The sequence below is a fragment of a genome, unplaced genomic scaffold (genome assembly GCF_019419815.1).
Source record: "Pyrus x bretschneideri cultivar Hongxiangsu unplaced genomic scaffold, Pyrus_bretschneideri_v1 Contig3, whole genome shotgun sequence".
Lineage (NCBI taxonomy): Eukaryota > Viridiplantae > Streptophyta > Magnoliopsida > Rosales > Rosaceae > Pyrus > Pyrus x bretschneideri.
The window spans coordinates 7,516,074-7,533,272 of NW_025999612.1; the positions used below are offsets into that span (position 1 = coordinate 7,516,074).

The 17,199-nt window shown below is 37.9% G+C and overlaps 2 protein-coding genes across 2 annotated transcripts; one reads left to right on the forward strand and one right to left on the reverse strand.

Annotated features, from left to right (window-relative positions):
- Nucleotides 1–6,386: 6,386 nt before the first annotated feature.
- Nucleotides 6,387–11,837, forward strand: LOC103958271 (ATP-dependent Clp protease ATP-binding subunit ClpA homolog CD4B, chloroplastic). The gene is given in 11 exon segments (XM_009370523.3): nt 6,387–6,555; nt 7,250–7,591; nt 7,593–7,821; nt 8,185–8,300; nt 8,392–8,514; nt 8,631–8,816; nt 8,957–9,172; nt 9,457–9,674; nt 9,936–10,011; nt 10,106–10,195; nt 10,356–11,837. Coding segments are annotated over 10 exon segments (2,766 nt in total). The 5' UTR covers nt 6,387–6,555; nt 7,250–7,258; the 3' UTR covers nt 11,535–11,837.
- Nucleotides 11,838–12,178: 341 nt separating this feature from the next.
- LOC103958269 (dual specificity protein phosphatase PHS1-like) lies at nt 12,179–17,089 on the reverse strand. The gene is given in 12 exon segments (XM_009370521.3): nt 12,179–12,876; nt 13,042–13,111; nt 13,114–13,198; nt 13,424–13,651; nt 13,734–13,880; nt 13,997–15,071; nt 15,409–15,569; nt 15,654–15,830; nt 15,965–16,169; nt 16,249–16,391; nt 16,535–16,600; nt 16,848–17,089. Coding segments are annotated over 12 exon segments (2,769 nt in total). The 5' UTR covers nt 16,902–17,089; the 3' UTR covers nt 12,179–12,518.
- Nucleotides 17,090–17,199: the final 110 nt, after the last annotated feature.

Consider the following 17,199-nt stretch of genomic DNA (forward strand, 5'->3'; position numbering starts at 1 on the left):
GTACTTTTAAAATGACTCAAAGTGCTTTTAGTGAAATTTTTTTGGAATCAATCTTTAATAAAACGCAAGTGAATCTTGCAAAGTGCTTTTGAAACCCAAAACATTATCTAAAAACGCTTTCAATTATTTTAAAAGCAATTCTCAATGAACCTATAGTTGCAGTAAATAAAGTATAATATTGATATTTTATAATTCTATCCCTTTGCGTCAATAAAAGCCAACTTATATCCAAAAATGGAAGGATAGACTGGAATTGTATTGAAGATGTGGTCAATGGTCCTATTTGGTACCTGTCCCTCTTCACAACATGATAATTAAGCTGTATTTGGTTTTCTGCAATTATATATATATATATATATATATATAATTGTTATTAGCACTTCAAAAATCTCATTCTACACTTCTCATAAGTGTATTTTTCTTTCTAATTATAAAAAGTTTGGAATACCAAATGAGATTTTTGGAATGCTAATAAAAATTCCCTATATATATACACGTATATATATTTATATATTTTTGGGTTTTTGTCTTGCATATGAGAAGTGAACATGTTATTGGCAGCTGCATCCCCCAACATATCTCAATCATTACATGTTACAAAAAATTTGATTTTATCAAAATGTAATAAATATTGCAGGGATCAAAACATAAAAATATAATGATAAAAACAGAATGGATTGCAGATTAAGGAAACTTTAATTGGAGTGTCTGCAACCCTAATTTATCTGCTAATCACACTGTAGATTCCAGGCTCCTATTTCTGAGACATGACTGTGTTACTGGGCCAAATGCAGAACCACTTTTTTTTTTTTTTTATTGTTTTACCTGTTTTTGCATAAGGCAACTGTTAACCAAAAGTAGGTAATTACAAATGTACTAAAGGTGATGCTGTTTCACCAACTTTTTTGTTTTGCTTTCATGTTTTACATGTTCTTGATTCTCAAGAGTCTAACAAAGTATTACTGATTGGTTTTATGATAGCATTTTAGTTTTTTTTTTATGATATTAGAGCAGATGATTTTACATGTGATACTTAACTGCCACACATGCTCCATGATACACGATTTGTGTTATCCACGTACTATGCTTGAAAATTCGTCACACGTGAGAGGGTTTGTTGAGAGCATCAATCCTAAGAAACCTTGCTCGTGCTTGTGCTTATGAGTAATTGGGTTATTCCCCATATTATCAATTAGTTTGACGGTGAAACCTCAGCTTTCTTCACAAGTAAACTAAGCAATAATACACATACAAGGGTAAATCTAGATGTTTTTACCCTTGTCTCATGCTTATGTTATCACAATTCGAGCATTGTTTTTACGTCGCTTAAAGTCTAAACCACATTTAAGTTTATAGTTTGTCTCATGCTCATCCCTTGCCACTTATTGGTGTTTAAGTTTACATCTTGTCACACTGCCATCCTCTTTTTTATCAATCACCCATTGTTTTTACCTTTTTTCAAAACTTTAAACTAAATTTAAGTTTATAGCATATGTCGTATGGTCATCCTTTACGTGCTTATTCGTTTATCACTCAATCGAGATTTTACTCTTTTCAAATGCTTAAATTGTGATTAAGTTTACAATTCGTTTCATGCTTATCTGTTTTGTTGTTTAACTTTTACATGCTCATCTTTTTACTACTCAATTGTTGTTTTTATCCTTTGCAAAATATGAACTACATCTCGTTTCATACTCATTATTCTACTACTTGACTGTTGCTTAAGTTTACTGCTCGCCTTATGCTCATCATTTTACTTCTGGAACGTTGTTATAGTATCAAATTACCACTAAAAGCTCCCAATAGGCTGCCTTATTTGACCTTTGAATTACGAAACTCAAGCATATGTGGATGAAACATAATAACTAAATAGGAATAGTAGTAACCACAACAAGTAGTCGATTGGATAATTGCAGATAGCAGATTCTTAAATAAAAAACGGGAGGTCTTGAGTTTGATACTTATAAGCTTATGAATCTGTTTAATTGTGGTCACAAATATGATGTAATTCTCAACTAGTCTCCTTCAAACCTCAAAAAAATGAATAATTATGGTTCGCTACAAGTTGTCTCCTTTTTTTAAAGGAAGAGTAGGAGTAGTGTAGGATTTTGATTAAAAAAATTGAGTAAAGAGGAGAGAGAGAGAGATGGGATTCATGATTTGCAGTAGCAGCCAGAGTGGCAGAGGGAATAATTTTCAGAGTTAATAGAAAGAAAGCCAAGTATCTCGTGAGCCTCTTTCTATTCACCACAACAACCATGAACCAACCAATCAAACCTCTCTTTCTCCCTTACCTTTTCTTTTGGATTTTTAAGATCTTGTGGTTCCTCAACGGTTACTTCCTTCTCTCTCTCTCTCTCTCTCTCTCTCTCTCTCTGCCCTGGCCCTTTGGTCTAGTTTGTGTTGTGTGTGCCATTTCATTCACCCTCCCTCCCACCTTTATTTCTAATGTACTAATCAAACTCCCCTTCTTGATTAAGATAAACTTTTATAGAGACACCCAAAATACATCACTCATTCATTGAGTTCTCACAAAATAAGAGGTTATGCGCAATTTGCCCTTTTTTTAAGGATTCTCCACCTTTTACTTTTGCCGACATGAGATCTTATGTATTTTAGTCTCATTTAAAAATGACCTTGGTTTTATCAGATGTGAGAATTACTCTAATCACGCAGCCTTAAACAAGTTTATCTCCAAGTTAAGAAATACCCAACCAAATCAAATTAGAGTTGACCGTTGCTTATGAGCTCGATTACCTTATAAACCCAAAGTTCATCAAATCAAGCTTAATACTTTTCTAGTACATTGGAGAGATCGAACTCTTGACCTATTCTAATTCAGTCTCATTAACCTCAACTCCCAAAACGTAGAAATTTTTTGAAACTTGAATTCAAAATGGTAAATAAATGTATATAAAACAAAAAATTATTTACAAGGGGACCCACTAAATCTACAAAATAAAGCAAAGGACAAGTGGAAATTAAAATTATGGACCACAATGAAAGTGTAATTAATGTAAAATGTACACAGATGTAAAAGTGGAAGGAGAGGGGCCGGCAAGAATAATATTGCAATTGCAAGATGGCAAGGGTAAGGCTGCCTTTAATATTCAAGGACTATCCTCGTGAGCTATATGGACATTGTCCCATTGGCATCAAAAGGCTGCCCTTATTATTTAGGGTGTTACTTAGTACTTGCAAGAGAAACGTTCTTTTATACTATAACATCCCAACTTAGGAAATTATTTACACGGACATCCCATGCCGGCCCTATGCTTTTTCATTTGACCATAACGAGCTACGTCGCTTCGGAGTAGTTCGGGTTGAGCCGTCGAGCGTAGCATTCCTTCAAAGTGGCCAACAACACACCGAGGGGATCGAGAAAACGATGAAATCTATTGGTGATGCACAAATTGGCTACTTTGGATAAAACCATGAAGAAGTTTGTATGGTAAAGATATATGACTCTATTAGGGTAGTAATAGTATTAATTGTAAGACGATATGACATGTATGTGGTGAGATGTTACATTGTTACGCTTACAAGTGTTGCATTGTCACAATCTAAAAGCGATACTATGTTAGTTGTATCTTACTCGTAAATTGTTCTTAGGGTTATCCCAAGGGGCGAAGGTGAGTGAGAAATAAGATATGGGGTAAACTTAGTCAAAAGTTCGATTTCCTTCCTTATTCCATGATTCTCATCCCTTCATATGTGATATTAAATTCCTCATCTTAGTCCAAATACTTCAAACTATAATTTCTGCGCAGAAAAGAGAAGTTCGAAAAAAGGATTATTTATTTGGGGAATTGTTATTAACACTCTAAAAGTCTCATTTGGCACTCCAAACTTTCTATAATTAGAAAGAAAAATACACTTGTAAGAGTGTAGAATGAGATTTTTGAAGTGTTAATAATAATTCTCTTTATTTTGGCCCAACTTTAAAAGGCCTGAGAAGCCCACAAACATCTTCTTTTTTTTTTTTTTTGTCAAAACCCACAAACAAATCTTGACCGGCCCACTTTTGGACCATCTTGAATTTGACATAGACTACAAAGTGGGCTGAGTCTCCTTGGCCCAATTAGCCCAAAAATCTAGCACCTCCATAAGCCTACAAAAGAAAGAACAAACTTAAATAATACACACAAAGTTATGGTCGCCGAATTGACAACAAGGCCAAAACAAAGGCTGCCGACCCCAGCACTCCTAAATATTGGAAAGGGATCTTCCGCATATCATTTTTCACCTAATTCGCGATTCAGGCTATTTAAATTTGATTAAACAGTTACAGTTATTATCACTTTGAAGAAACCCCATATTTGTAGCCGTTTGATCAAATTTTAACAACCCAGATTCCGATCTAAGTGGATTAGGTGGAAAGGGATCCAGAGAGGACCTATTTCCCTAAATATTTTATGATATATTTCTTATATGTACAAACAACAAAGCGTTTCCTAATCATTGATCTTTCTCTAATAGTGGTAAGGTAGATCTCGTTTCTATTAAATGTGGTCTCTCTATTACTATTTTATTTTAATATCGATGTTCCTATTTTAAATTACACTAAAGAGATGAGACAGTTTGATTTCGAAATACAACAGATTAAAGAGAAAGACCCTAACTACTAGGGCAATTCGCTAGTTACTTTTATAACAGTTAGTAAGCTTATAAATATTGAGACTAAACTTAAAAAAATTGAACAACAATTCAACGTATTGTTCAACCCAACCGCTGAAAGCCCATACGAAAAAACTTCTCAAAACTATTTTTTTAAAAAGATGTTCCAATTTTTATTAATAATTGATGTGTTTTCGAAAAAAACACTTGGAGGTGCTTATTGTAAGCAGTTTTTGTTTCTTTTAGAGTACGTTTGTTGCACCGGACTTTTTGCAACTTAAAAAAATGAGACATTTTGATATAGACGCTTCGTTTTTAAATGTCATAAACTGAACATCTATTCTTTTTGCAAATTTGATTAAACATTTTCCCTACAATTTTGGTACTTTAATTTTATTTCATTAGAAGTCTATTCACGTTAGCATTCCCTTTTTTCCTTCTATTTTTATGTATCTCTTATTATGATGATTTAAGATTTTTTTATTTTTTATTAAAATATTTATTTTAGTAAATTAGATAGAATGTAACAAAACTCGTTTTTAGGTACGTTTTGTTATATCGGTACATTTGATTATAATGATATATTTAGTTACTTGTTACATTTGAATTTTTGGTCCATTTAGCTTCTTGGTACATTTAAATTTTTGGTACGTTTGTTTTCAAAACATAAGTTTTATTACTTTTTGTATTTCTTACATGTACAATCAACAAAACGCATCCTAATCATTGATCTTTCTCTAATAGTGATAAGGTCTACAATACAAGTAGATATTGTTTCTATTAAATATGGTCTCTCTATTAACATTTTATTGTAATACAATTGATGTTCCTACTTTAAATTACACTAAAGAGATGAGAGAATTTGATTTCGGAACACAACGGATTGAAGAGGAAGACCCTAACTACTAGGGAAATTCGTCAGTTACTGTTATAACCGTTAGTAAGCTTATAAATATTGAGACTAAACTTAAAAAAAAATTGACCACTCCAACATATTATTCAATCCAACCCGCTGAAAGCCCATACGAAAAAACTTCTCAAAACTATTTTTTGAAAAGATGTTCCAATTTTTATTAATAATTGATGTGTTTTCGAAAAAAGTACTTGGAGGTGCTTATTGTAAGCAGATTCTGTTTATTTTATAACCTACCAAACATTTTAACTTATTTTTAATCAAATGTTATTTGAAACGCTTAATCATCATAAAAACATTCCAAACAAGCACAAACATTTTTACGTATTACAATTACAAAGTGAGTTGTAGAATTTACCTCACAAATGAACTAAAATTATAAATAATTTTTAGTGCAAATAACATTATGAATTAAAAAAAAAAAAAGAATTTGAAGGAAGCTTAAGCAATTGGTCTCGTGTACGACTGTGATACCATCAAAACGCGGCGTATTGATATTTCACGGAATATTTCTGGCGAATGAAGTTGAAGCGTAGCAAGGGTAAAACCGTCATCCGACGAAATATCTGAGGGTCAAGATGGGGACTGCGCTAACATCACATTGGTTACAGATAAGGCCGGTGGGCCCACTCGAAGCCACAATCTCACACTATTAAACGACGTGTCGTAGATCTCTGCCGTCGATCACTCGTGGTTGTAGGTTAGCGGTGTTCTGTACGTTATCGTGTACGCAACGGTGCACGAAAGCTGATGCACCGTCATGTGGAAGAAAAAAGGCCAACAGATTGATTTATCAATTTATAGAGAGAGAGACAGAGAGTTTTAGAGAGAGAGAGAGAGAGAGAGAGAGCTTCTCTTAAGACCACACCTATCTCTTCCTCTTTCGGCCGACCATATCATACTAAGAATAGGGTCTCTCTCTTCGTCTCCGAAGAAAGACCCTCTCTCTCTCCTCTCTTTCTCTCTCTATAAATTCCGTTTTTAATATTTCAATTCGAAAGTTTATCCAGATAACGGGGTTTTAGGTGAGCTTTTCTTTTCAATCTGTTTACCCTTTTGGATTCACTGCTTCTGTGCGTGAAAAGTTAGGGTTTTTGTACTTCTGCCTAGGTTTATCTGGAATCTGGGTTTTCTGGGGTCTTCCCCTTTTAGTCGATTGTTCTTATCTGTTGTGAGTGAAATCTGCTTCTTATGTTCGAGTTTCGGATTTGTTAATGTTTTTATGTTGTTGTTGTTGTAACATGGGTATCTGATGTTTTGAATCTGGGATCCGTTGTTTTTGTGGTTACTATGTTTCTGAACTTTTTTGTACTGTTGTAATTCACGAAGTCTGTAGATTTTAATGTTATATGAATGTAATTGTTGTTGGGTTTTGATGTTTGAGCTTTACATGCTTGGTTTGGAGACTAAAATGGATGAAAGGCTTGAACTTTATGTTTCGTTGATAGCGAAAATGGAGTGAAAAGGATTTCTCAATTTTGTAGTTATAGTTACTTTTGAGTAAGTCGATACATATGTTTTATTCTAATGGGAGAGAGGACATTTCTGTACCTTGAGTAGTAATCTTACTGGTGTGAATATTGCTGCGTAAATCTCCGTAGTTTGATGCGCGTAGCATAATTCTGTTATTAGTGAAATCTGTATGTTGAGTTTGTGTCTCTATGGATGTCTTGAATTGTGAACTAAATCTTTGTTTGGTCGTTGCTGAATGCGGAATAGGTTGGAATCATGGCGAGGAATCTGGTTCAGTCTACTTATATTCCAAGTGTGGCAACCGGGAGAAGGCTTGGCTACTCTAAGGGGTCTGGGAATGCCAGAAGGACAGTCATGTTCTGTACTTTACGAGCACCTGCATTGAGAATGAGCAGTTACACAGGACTCCGGAGTGTTAATGCTTTAGATGTTAGCGTAAAACCCAGGCATAACTTATTTTCGACGGTGAAATTCGCAAACACTAAACGTCGTGAACGAGCAAGCAGATGTGTGCCTAAAGCCATGTTTGAGCGCTTCACAGAAAAAGCAATTAAAGTAATTATGCTTGCACAAGAGGAAGCAAGGCGGACTAGGTCATAATTTTGTTGGTACTGAGCAGATACTTTTGGGTCTTATTGGTGAAGGGACCGGTATTGCCGCCAAGGTTCTCAAATCCATGGGAATCAATCTTAAAGATGCACGAGTTGAAGTGGAAAAGATAATTGGAAGGGGTAGTGGATTTGTTGCTGTTGAAATTCCATTCACTCCTCGTGCAAAGCGAGTTTTGGAGCTGTCACTGGAGGAAGCTCGTCAACTTGGTACCTTCTTTTCTCTTCCTCCTGTTCACCAAATGCCTCAAAAACATTGATATAAAGTTAAACTAATAAGAAGCATCCTTTTTCTCCTTGAAGGGCATCCTGCCTTTATTTACTTGGTTTTCCTAGTAATTGCGATGTGTAAACCTTCATTTAATTTAGGTGGAACAAAATTTATATAGGCTGTTTGGCATCAAACGTAATCCTTGTGGAGTGAATCCATATTTCAATTGAAGTGTAGTGATCATACATGAATTGAAGGCAGAAATATGATCTCAATGCAAGTTGATAACTCTTTTTTCTTTTTTTGTTTCTCTGCTATACATCCAATTTTGTGTTATACAGTTCATAAATGATGGATTTCAGGTCATAACTATATTGGCTCCGAGCATTTGCTTCTGGGATTGCTTCGGGAGGGTGAGGGTGTAGCAGCTCGTGTTCTTGAGAATTTAGGTGCTGATCCTAGTAACATTCGCACACAGGCAAGAATAGCATCCTTGTTTAGTGATTTTTTTTGAAGAAATTCATTATCAGAACTGAAAGTAACCATAAAAACGTTCTTGGTGCGGGCAGGTTATTCGTATGGTTGGTGAGAGCACAGAAGCTGTTGGTGCTGGTGTTGGAGGAGGGACCAGTGGTAATAAAATGCCGACTCTAGAAGAATACGGGACCAATTTGACTAAGCTAGCGGAGGAGGTATTGAACTCGTTTATTCCTTTTTTCCTTTGTCATGTTGTAGAATGTGCGCTGCTTTAGATGTTTTGTTTTTGTGTCAAGGTTCGTTTTTAAGATACTTTTTCTTCAATTCACAGGGTAAGTTGGATCCTGTTGTTGGAAGACAACCACAAATTGAACGTGTCGTCCAAATTTTGGGTAGGAGGACCAAGAATAATCCCTGCCTTATTGGAGAACCTGGTGTTGGGAAGACTGCAATTGCAGAAGGTCTTGCTCAACGGATTGCAACTGGTGATGTTCCAGAAACAATAGAGGGAAAGAAGGTGGGTGAGAGTTTAGTTATAATTCTGAATAGGTTAAAACTTATTTGGAACCGTTCCTTCTATTTCAGTATATCAAGTTATTATCTTGAGAAGCAATGTAATAATACGTTTGACCTTTTCTCCTTCTTAAAACTGTCTAGGTTATAACTCTGGATATGGGCCTTCTTGTTGCTGGTACAAAGTACCGTGGAGAGTTTGAGGAAAGATTAAAGAAGCTAATGGAGGAAATCAAACAAAGTGATGAGATTATTTTGTTTATTGATGAGGTGCACACTTTAATTGGAGCAGGAGCAGCTGAAGGGGCAATTGATGCCGCAAATATATTAAAACCAGCTCTTGCAAGAGGTGAACTGCAGGTAATAATCGTAATATTAAAAAAGTGATGTACGGATAAAAAGTATTCAAACCATTTTTTGTTTTTTTTTACCTGAACAAATATCGTGTATGTATATTGAACACATATGTATTTGTTAACTGGAGGATGCAGTTATAGATTTTATTGTCTGGGGAGTTGAGCTTTTCATTTGTTTTGTGCTCTTTGAATTCTGACGATTCAGGAATGATATATTTGCTACATTATATTAGCTTGCTGCTGTTTACATTTGAATCCGAATAGTAAGTTTCATCTCTATTGGTACAGTGTATTGGAGCCACAACTCTTGATGAATACAGAAAGCACATTGAGAAAGATCCAGCATTGGAAAGGCGATTCCAACCAGTCAAAGTTCCTGAACCAACCGTGGATGAAACCATTCAAATTTTGAGAGGGCTTAGAGAGCGTTACGAGATTCACCACAAGCTCCGCTACACTGATGAAGCCCTGGTATCTGCTGCTCAGCTATCATACCAGTACATCAGGTAGGCATCCCTACTTCTATGTGTAATGTTGCTAATGCTGGATACTGTTGATGCTTATTAAAACTAATTAAATGTTGACAGTGTTTTGATGAGTACAAATGTCCTTTGTTATTGTTTGCATTCCCTCCGCATAACCAATCCGTAGAAATTAGTTGGTCTCCACTTTTCTGTTTGTTTCTTATGGTGCTAGCTACCTGTCTCTTCCCCTATGCATGTGTACTCGAATATTTCTGTTCTGATTGATAATTGTGTATACTTCAGTGATCGCTTTCTGCCTGATAAGGCAATTGACTTGATTGATGAAGCTGGTTCTCGAGTTCGCCTTCGTCATGCACAGGTATGAGTATGACCATTTCTAAGTTTTGATAGCCACCATCTTCTTAAGCTCAGGGATTTTGTAATGATGGGGACATGCTAAATGATTTTTACAGCTACCTGAAGAAGCTAGAGAGCTTGAGAAAGAGCTGAGGGCAATCACTAAAGAGAAGAACGAGGCTGTTAGAAGCCAAGACTTTGAAAAGGTACAGAACTCTGTTTCTGAATGCACTTCTGTTGTAAAATTGATTTCAGAGTTAATGGGGTTTCTGATGGTAGATTAAGACTGTCAAATATCATCATCTGTTAGGCCTGTGGCTTAAAAAAACTTGCGTAAGTTGAGCTGACAACATGCATTTTGGACAGGCTGGGGAGTTACGTGACAAAGAAATGGACCTAAAGGCACAGATCACAGCTGTTGTTGATAAAGGCAAGGAGATGAGCAAGGCAGAGAGTGAGGCAGGAGATGTAGGTCCTCTCGTGACTGAAGTGGATATTCAACATATTGTGTCCTCCTGGACTGGAATTCCAGTTGAGAAAGTGTCCACCGATGAATCAGACCGCCTCCTCAAGATGGAAGAGACCCTCCATAAGCGAGTGATTGGTCAGGATGAAGCAGTCAAGGCTATTAGTCGTGCTATTCGCCGAGCCCGTGTTGGACTGAAGAATCCTAATCGTCCTATTGCCAGTTTCATCTTTTCTGGTCCAACTGGTGTTGGGAAATCTGAGCTCGCAAAAGCATTGGCTGCTTACTACTTTGGTTCTGAAGAAGCCATGATTCGGCTTGATATGAGTGAGTTTATGGAGAGGCACACTGTTTCCAAGCTCATTGGTTCTCCCCCGGGTTATGTTGGTTACACCGAGGGAGGTCAGCTGACTGAAGCCGTTCGACGCCGTCCTTACACTGTGGTGCTTTTTGATGAAATTGAGAAGGCACATCCCGATGTCTTCAACATGATGCTTCAAATACTCGAGGATGGAAGATTAACCGACAGCAAGGGCAGAACCGTGGATTTCAAGAATACACTTCTGATAATGACATCTAACGTCGGAAGCAGTGTTATTGAGAAGGGAGGCCGACGCATAGGATTTGACCTTGATTATGATGAGAAGGATAGCAGTTACAATAGAATTAAGAGCTTGGTGACAGAGGAACTAAAACAATACTTCAGACCCGAGTTCTTGAACAGGTTGGACGAAATGATTGTTTTCCGTCAACTCACCAAGCTGGAGGTAAAGGATATAGCAGATATAATGCTCAAGGAGGTATTCGAAAGGTTGAAGAAGAAGGAGATAGAGCTTCAAGTGACGGAGAGGTTCAGAGACAGAGTGGTTGACGAAGGATACAACCCGAGCTACGGAGCCAGGCCTCTAAGAAGAGCGATCATGAGACTGTTGGAGGACAGCATGGCTGAGAAGATGCTTGCAAGGGAGATCAAAGAAGGCGACTCAGTCATTGTGGACGTCGATTCTGATGGCAACGTGACCGTGCTAAACGGCAGCAGCGGTTCTCCCGAGTCCTTGCCAGAGCCGATTCCCGTTTGAAGAGTTAACGTAGGCGCATGTCGTTGATCTGTTGGCAATATGTCTGCATCTATTTTTCATTTGCACTTTGGCCATTGAACGTAGTATGTTTTAATGTCGAAAAGGACTAGTCGGTAGCGGCAATCGAAAGCTGTTTGTTTAATGGTTCATCGCCTGAATGTTCAAGGCTGTACCAGTTCAATACAGAAAAATAGCAATTCCATACTTCAGTTTCCCAAATAGTAGAATTAGACTTCTCTTTTTACACCTCGTGTGGTGGTTCAGTGTTGGTATTTTTAATAAAATTTTCAACTGTTAAACTTCTATGCCTCTGAGAAGTTGTGTGCTGCCATGTGACATGAAGTTTGATCAAGCGTTAATCAGTTAGTAACATCTCTAGCGTTTCGGCCCACTTTACTCTCTGATATTTCTCATAGTTTGAACTGATATTTGTCAAGTTATTATTGAAAGAGTCTCTGACAAAGTAGTTAAATAGACGAACACAACATTGTCGATAAACAATGAAATGTCTACCAAAATAATGGCTAATTTGAGTGAGTTTTTACAAGAATGATTACTGGTACGAAATATTCAAGTCACCAACTGTTAGTGTTTGAGCGCTCCTGTAACATGAATTATTAACGTGGAAATGAAACGATTTTGAGTTAAAAAAGGGTAGTTGCTGCTGATATTCATCTATGTACACTTGAAAAACTGTGCTTGCTCGCAGACGCGGGTTAGGCCAGTGCGCCTGCCCTTTACATCTCTGTTCGAATCCCTTCACCCGTAAATTAGAGTACATTATAATATCGCTTTGTAAGAAACACAGTGCATGGCACTGCCAATATACATGCCTAACTTGTCTGACAATCTACAATCTTCTTGATTACCAGGCAAACTCTACAATCTGTATATTTATATCTACATGAATGGCCAGCCACATTTCTGCAACCATAAGTCCTTGACCTCCAAAAGCACCTTATAAAGAGGAGGCCTGGGAGATCCCTAATCTTCAACATCTGAATGAGACCTCTGTTTAGGGATGATGCTTCCGCCTCGGCTAATTTTTAGCGCTGTCAAGGCCTTTTGTATCTCCATTGTCATTGCACTATCGACACTACCTGACGATAGCTTCTTGTGTGATTTCTGCAGATGAAGCTTAAGCGAGCTGCTACTAAGACCTGCATTTACCCCGCAGATGGGGCAAACTTTCATCGTAGGCTTCCGCTGTTGCCACTCCATGGAAACTCTCCCATGAAGTTTCTTATCCAGATCCACTAGGATCTTTGCAAAACCATCATTGGGTTGCGCCCGACGATGAACTTGTTTTAGAGAATTCCACGCCTCAAATAGAGTGCAATTCCTGCACCACAGAAAGATTACTTAGCTAAACATTTCTCAAAGTAATATTGTTGGAATCACAATTTACACCAATAAAAGCAATACGGGTATTGAAGATCTGTTGATGCCACATGTGTATGAGGAGTGTAATATATGTTCTACGATGAGTATAACAGATTTTACTTACTTTCTCAGCATTAGGTATGCAAGCACTAGGGTGGCACTTCTACTTTTCCCCTCGAAGCAATGGACGAGAACTTCCCTCTTTCTTGTTCAACACGATCAGTAAAACTGATAGCTTCGTCAAAGATGGTGCTGATATTTGTATCGTCATTGTCGCATATCTGTTCAAAGGAGGTGTGCAGTCTAAGCAGGACAATGCAGGTGCCAAACATTTTATGAAAGCAATAAAATACATGCAGAGTTGGGGATTAAATTTTTAAAACATTAAAAACAGAAACTTCACCAAATTAAATGGTGAGCATGGATTCTGGGAGAGAAGATGTCATTAGACAACGTTCACATATGCTTATTTGGATGTGTAAACACTGATGAGAAAGAACCCTTACAGCAAAATTCTTGTACTCGAATAGATCAGGAAACTGAGAATCTGCTTGTCCAATTTCATTGGAGCACAAACACAATACATGAGTAATTCCTAAGCGTTGTAGCGTGAATACAGATCGTGCAGCCAAGGCTCCACCGATGAACATGCAACTTGTGACTCGAGATGGCCTCTCTGTATTTGCAGCCTCCGATATCAATGCAATCCTCTCAAGAATGTGCTCAAGTCTGACCTGTTCGTTATAGAGAAATGTTTACAAGAAAGAGAAAGGAAAGGAATAACAAAACAGAAAAGGAAAGAAGGGACAAATATACCTTCAATTCATAAGCATCAACAACACCATTGTTGTCACTGCCCTCGAAAAACCCAGAATTAAAATTGTTCTCTTGACATAGTTTGATAGCATCACTCTTTAGCATTTCATTCCACTGTTCCAGTTCTTTGTTTGATTCAGCATCAACCTGAGCATTGTAATATATCGAAGTTTAAGAGAAACTATGTATCAAGAAACGACTTTCTGTTTCCTCATCTGCGGTATCATATAAGAAAATTTTAGTTTGCTTTAAGGATGTCCAACCTTGGCGTATTTATGAAAGTCCCGAAGCTTTGCTGTCAAACGCAGACTACTGAGGGGCTCCGCACTTCCTTTAGAGAACCTCCCATGCCAACTATCCCTTGACATGGGAGAGCTGCAGTCATAGCCTTCTTTATTTCCAGAAGACGAAGACCTTAGAGCAGTTCTCTGTGACTCGGAATCACTAAAATCAGGATTGTTCTCATTGACAAGTCGTTCCTTACTTGGTGCAGAAGCACAATGAACACTTCCAGCAGCATGAGAGGGAGACCCAGGAACTGCCAAATCCTCTTTGTCGGACTCCCCTGAGGATATTCTATCTATAATATTGAAGAATATTCTTAACAAGTTTTCCAGTCTTTGATGAAGTGTGAGTAAGAATATATGGAATCCCTGCAGATCCCTAAGAGCAGCTCGGAATCCACTACGAAATTTTTTAACAACTGAAGCCATCTCATACGCTGGTATATCAGATGCATCAGTTTCTTGTATGGTAGAACGTCCTAACTTCCCTAATGTTATTTCATGCAACACATTAGAGGAGTACTCAGAACTGTTGAGTAGTAACTCAACCAACCTGGGATAAATTTCCTGATCATTTGCGCGCTTTCCAGCAGGAGGTCGACGAGGAACCCCAGAGTCAATAGCCACAACTGGAAAATCAGAAAACACCGAATGATCTGATAGTTCACTCTGTATAGATCTTGGTGACTCTATAATATCTGAAAGATCAGAGGTCTGTGTTACTGTTACGGCATTATGAGTACCCAATTTGCTATCTACTGAAGTTGCCCTTCTATCCTTATGAAGACCTCTGATTACTCTTGGTTTGTATCGCTTGATTGCACAATCGAAGGCTTCCTCCAATCTATCCATATTTCCCAAAGCCATTTTGTCAGCCAACAATAGATTTGCGGAATTTCCACGCCATCTGAGCTTATGGCAAGGAAGCCTATCCTCATTTCTGATGACAAGATCCAACATCAAGATCCTACCAAGAGCAGCCGCTGTTTTTTCTGCAGTTTCCCTCGACTCAAATACAGTTGGGCTTTCAAGTAAAGGAGATCCCTGAACATAGCTGCAAAAATTAAAGCTTTGGCCTTCAGAACACCATATAAAAGGACCAGTTATCTACTAGGAAGCGTTTTCTAGTGGTCCACATCGTGGAACATGATGCTTCCTCATTTAGTTTCTGTTAAAAGCATACAAGGAGTGGGGCAGAGATCAGGTTCTTGAAAACCTAGGGAACAATTTAACTGCATGCAAAATGACCCGAGCAATCAAAACAAGTTTTTGCCACAACTCTAACTAGTTACTGTGCATGCTCGATGGTGAACGAAGCACAAACATTTCATAATGCAGAATTAACTCCTTAACTACGTTAGAAATAGAGACTACTAAGATTATAGTTAGACCTTATGAGCAAAAGGCACCGGCTAAGTTCAAGAGCTTCCAAAAGTTCTGAGCACGTCATTTCCCCACATTCATCTCCTTCTGAACTTGCTGCATCTCTTGCTTTCTCTGCAGCTTCCTTCATCTGCAGCCACTCCAAGCTACAATTATGAATGACTCTGGCCTGCAATATCCAACAGACAAAGCATATATGTATTATGGTAGATATGATATTATCGCAGGAGAGAGTTGAGTGACAATGTACTACCTGAGGAGTTCGAACTCCAAGCCACTTTGCAAATTCATATCCAAGGCGTTCAGATTGTGTGGCCATTCTTGATGATGAAATCTTTATAACAGCCGCCGCTTCCTTAGTAGAAGCATCATCATTCCCTGGCTGGTTGAATAGGCCAAAGAAGACAACGCCCCCTGAATTTACGGTTACCTATATGCACACAACTGAAGAGATTACAGGGAAGCAAATAAGAATATAAATAATGACGTACATACTGATTCAGTGATTCAATCCAGTAAACATAACAAGAATTCCATACAATGTAGTTAATTTAGATTGCACACCTCAAGAGCTTTATTCATTTCATCCTCAGAATTGTCATTGCTACTACTATGCTCAGTGTGATGAAGCGAAGAGAGCCTATCCCAGGAAAAATAACACGACTCAATGTCCAATGCAGCAGCTTTACCAAGTCTTTCCCAGAGATTGACTTCCGTGGTTTGCTCACAGGGAAGAGAACCTTCCCAATCATCAACAAAGTCTCCTACACTGAATGGCCACCGTGATGACTACTACCGAACATTGTAACCACATTTCAACGTAAGATAACACAAAAATTGAAACAGACCTAGAAGGCATACTGTCGAAACTCGGAAGGTGGTGGGGGAAGCCAGAGGAGTGATATTTGGCACTCCGTTTACGAACCAGTTCCATCCATTGCGTGATTCTATATGCCTGCCCTGCGGCAATGTCGCCCAACATATACAAGGCCTGCATTCCCAATGCACCCCCAAACATCCATGACTAAATTTCATTTTTGTTTCTCAAAAGTTCAACCACTACCTTTCGATGCAAAATCGTACTACAACATAAGCATTCCAATAAAAATGCGGCAAATTATACAAGTTACTAACCCGGGAAGTGACGGTGAGAGGCAAAGGGGCCTCAGGCTCGTCAGAACCGGGGTCCAATTCCTTGTCCTGTAATTCCAGCATATAAATTACAAAATATGAAATCGGAAACCCCCAAGTTTACTCATTTTTTCCCAAAAAAAAAAATAAAATAAAATAAAATAAAAAGATGCAAAATTTACACAATGCAGAGAAACCCCAGATTCCAAAACATCAGATAAACGCGAATGGCATTCAAATTAGGCGCAATCTGAGATTTTAACGATCTGGGTTTTAATAAAAAGGAAGGAAAGATAAGGGGAAGGGAGGAAAACACCTGGAGCTGCAGAGGGTTGGTGAGTGCAGGTTCCTGGCTTTGCTCTTTTGCCATAATGTTTATTTTTGGGATGTTGGGGTTTTTCTTTAGAAAATGAAAAAAATGGGAGGAGGACAGAGAGACTTGAAGCAGTTGGAGAGAGAGGGAGAGAGAGCTGCAGAGGAGGATAAAGCATAATTCAAGAAATAAAAAAAGGAGTTGGCTTTTTTAAGAAAGAGAATGCGGGATCGTTGGAAGTTGGCGCCTTTTCAGTTTGTTTTGCTGTTTTGAAAACTATGCGTTGTTGTTATACGGTGGAGAGAGAGAGAGAGAGAGAGAGAGTGAGATAGAAGTCAAATTATGAAAGAAAGGG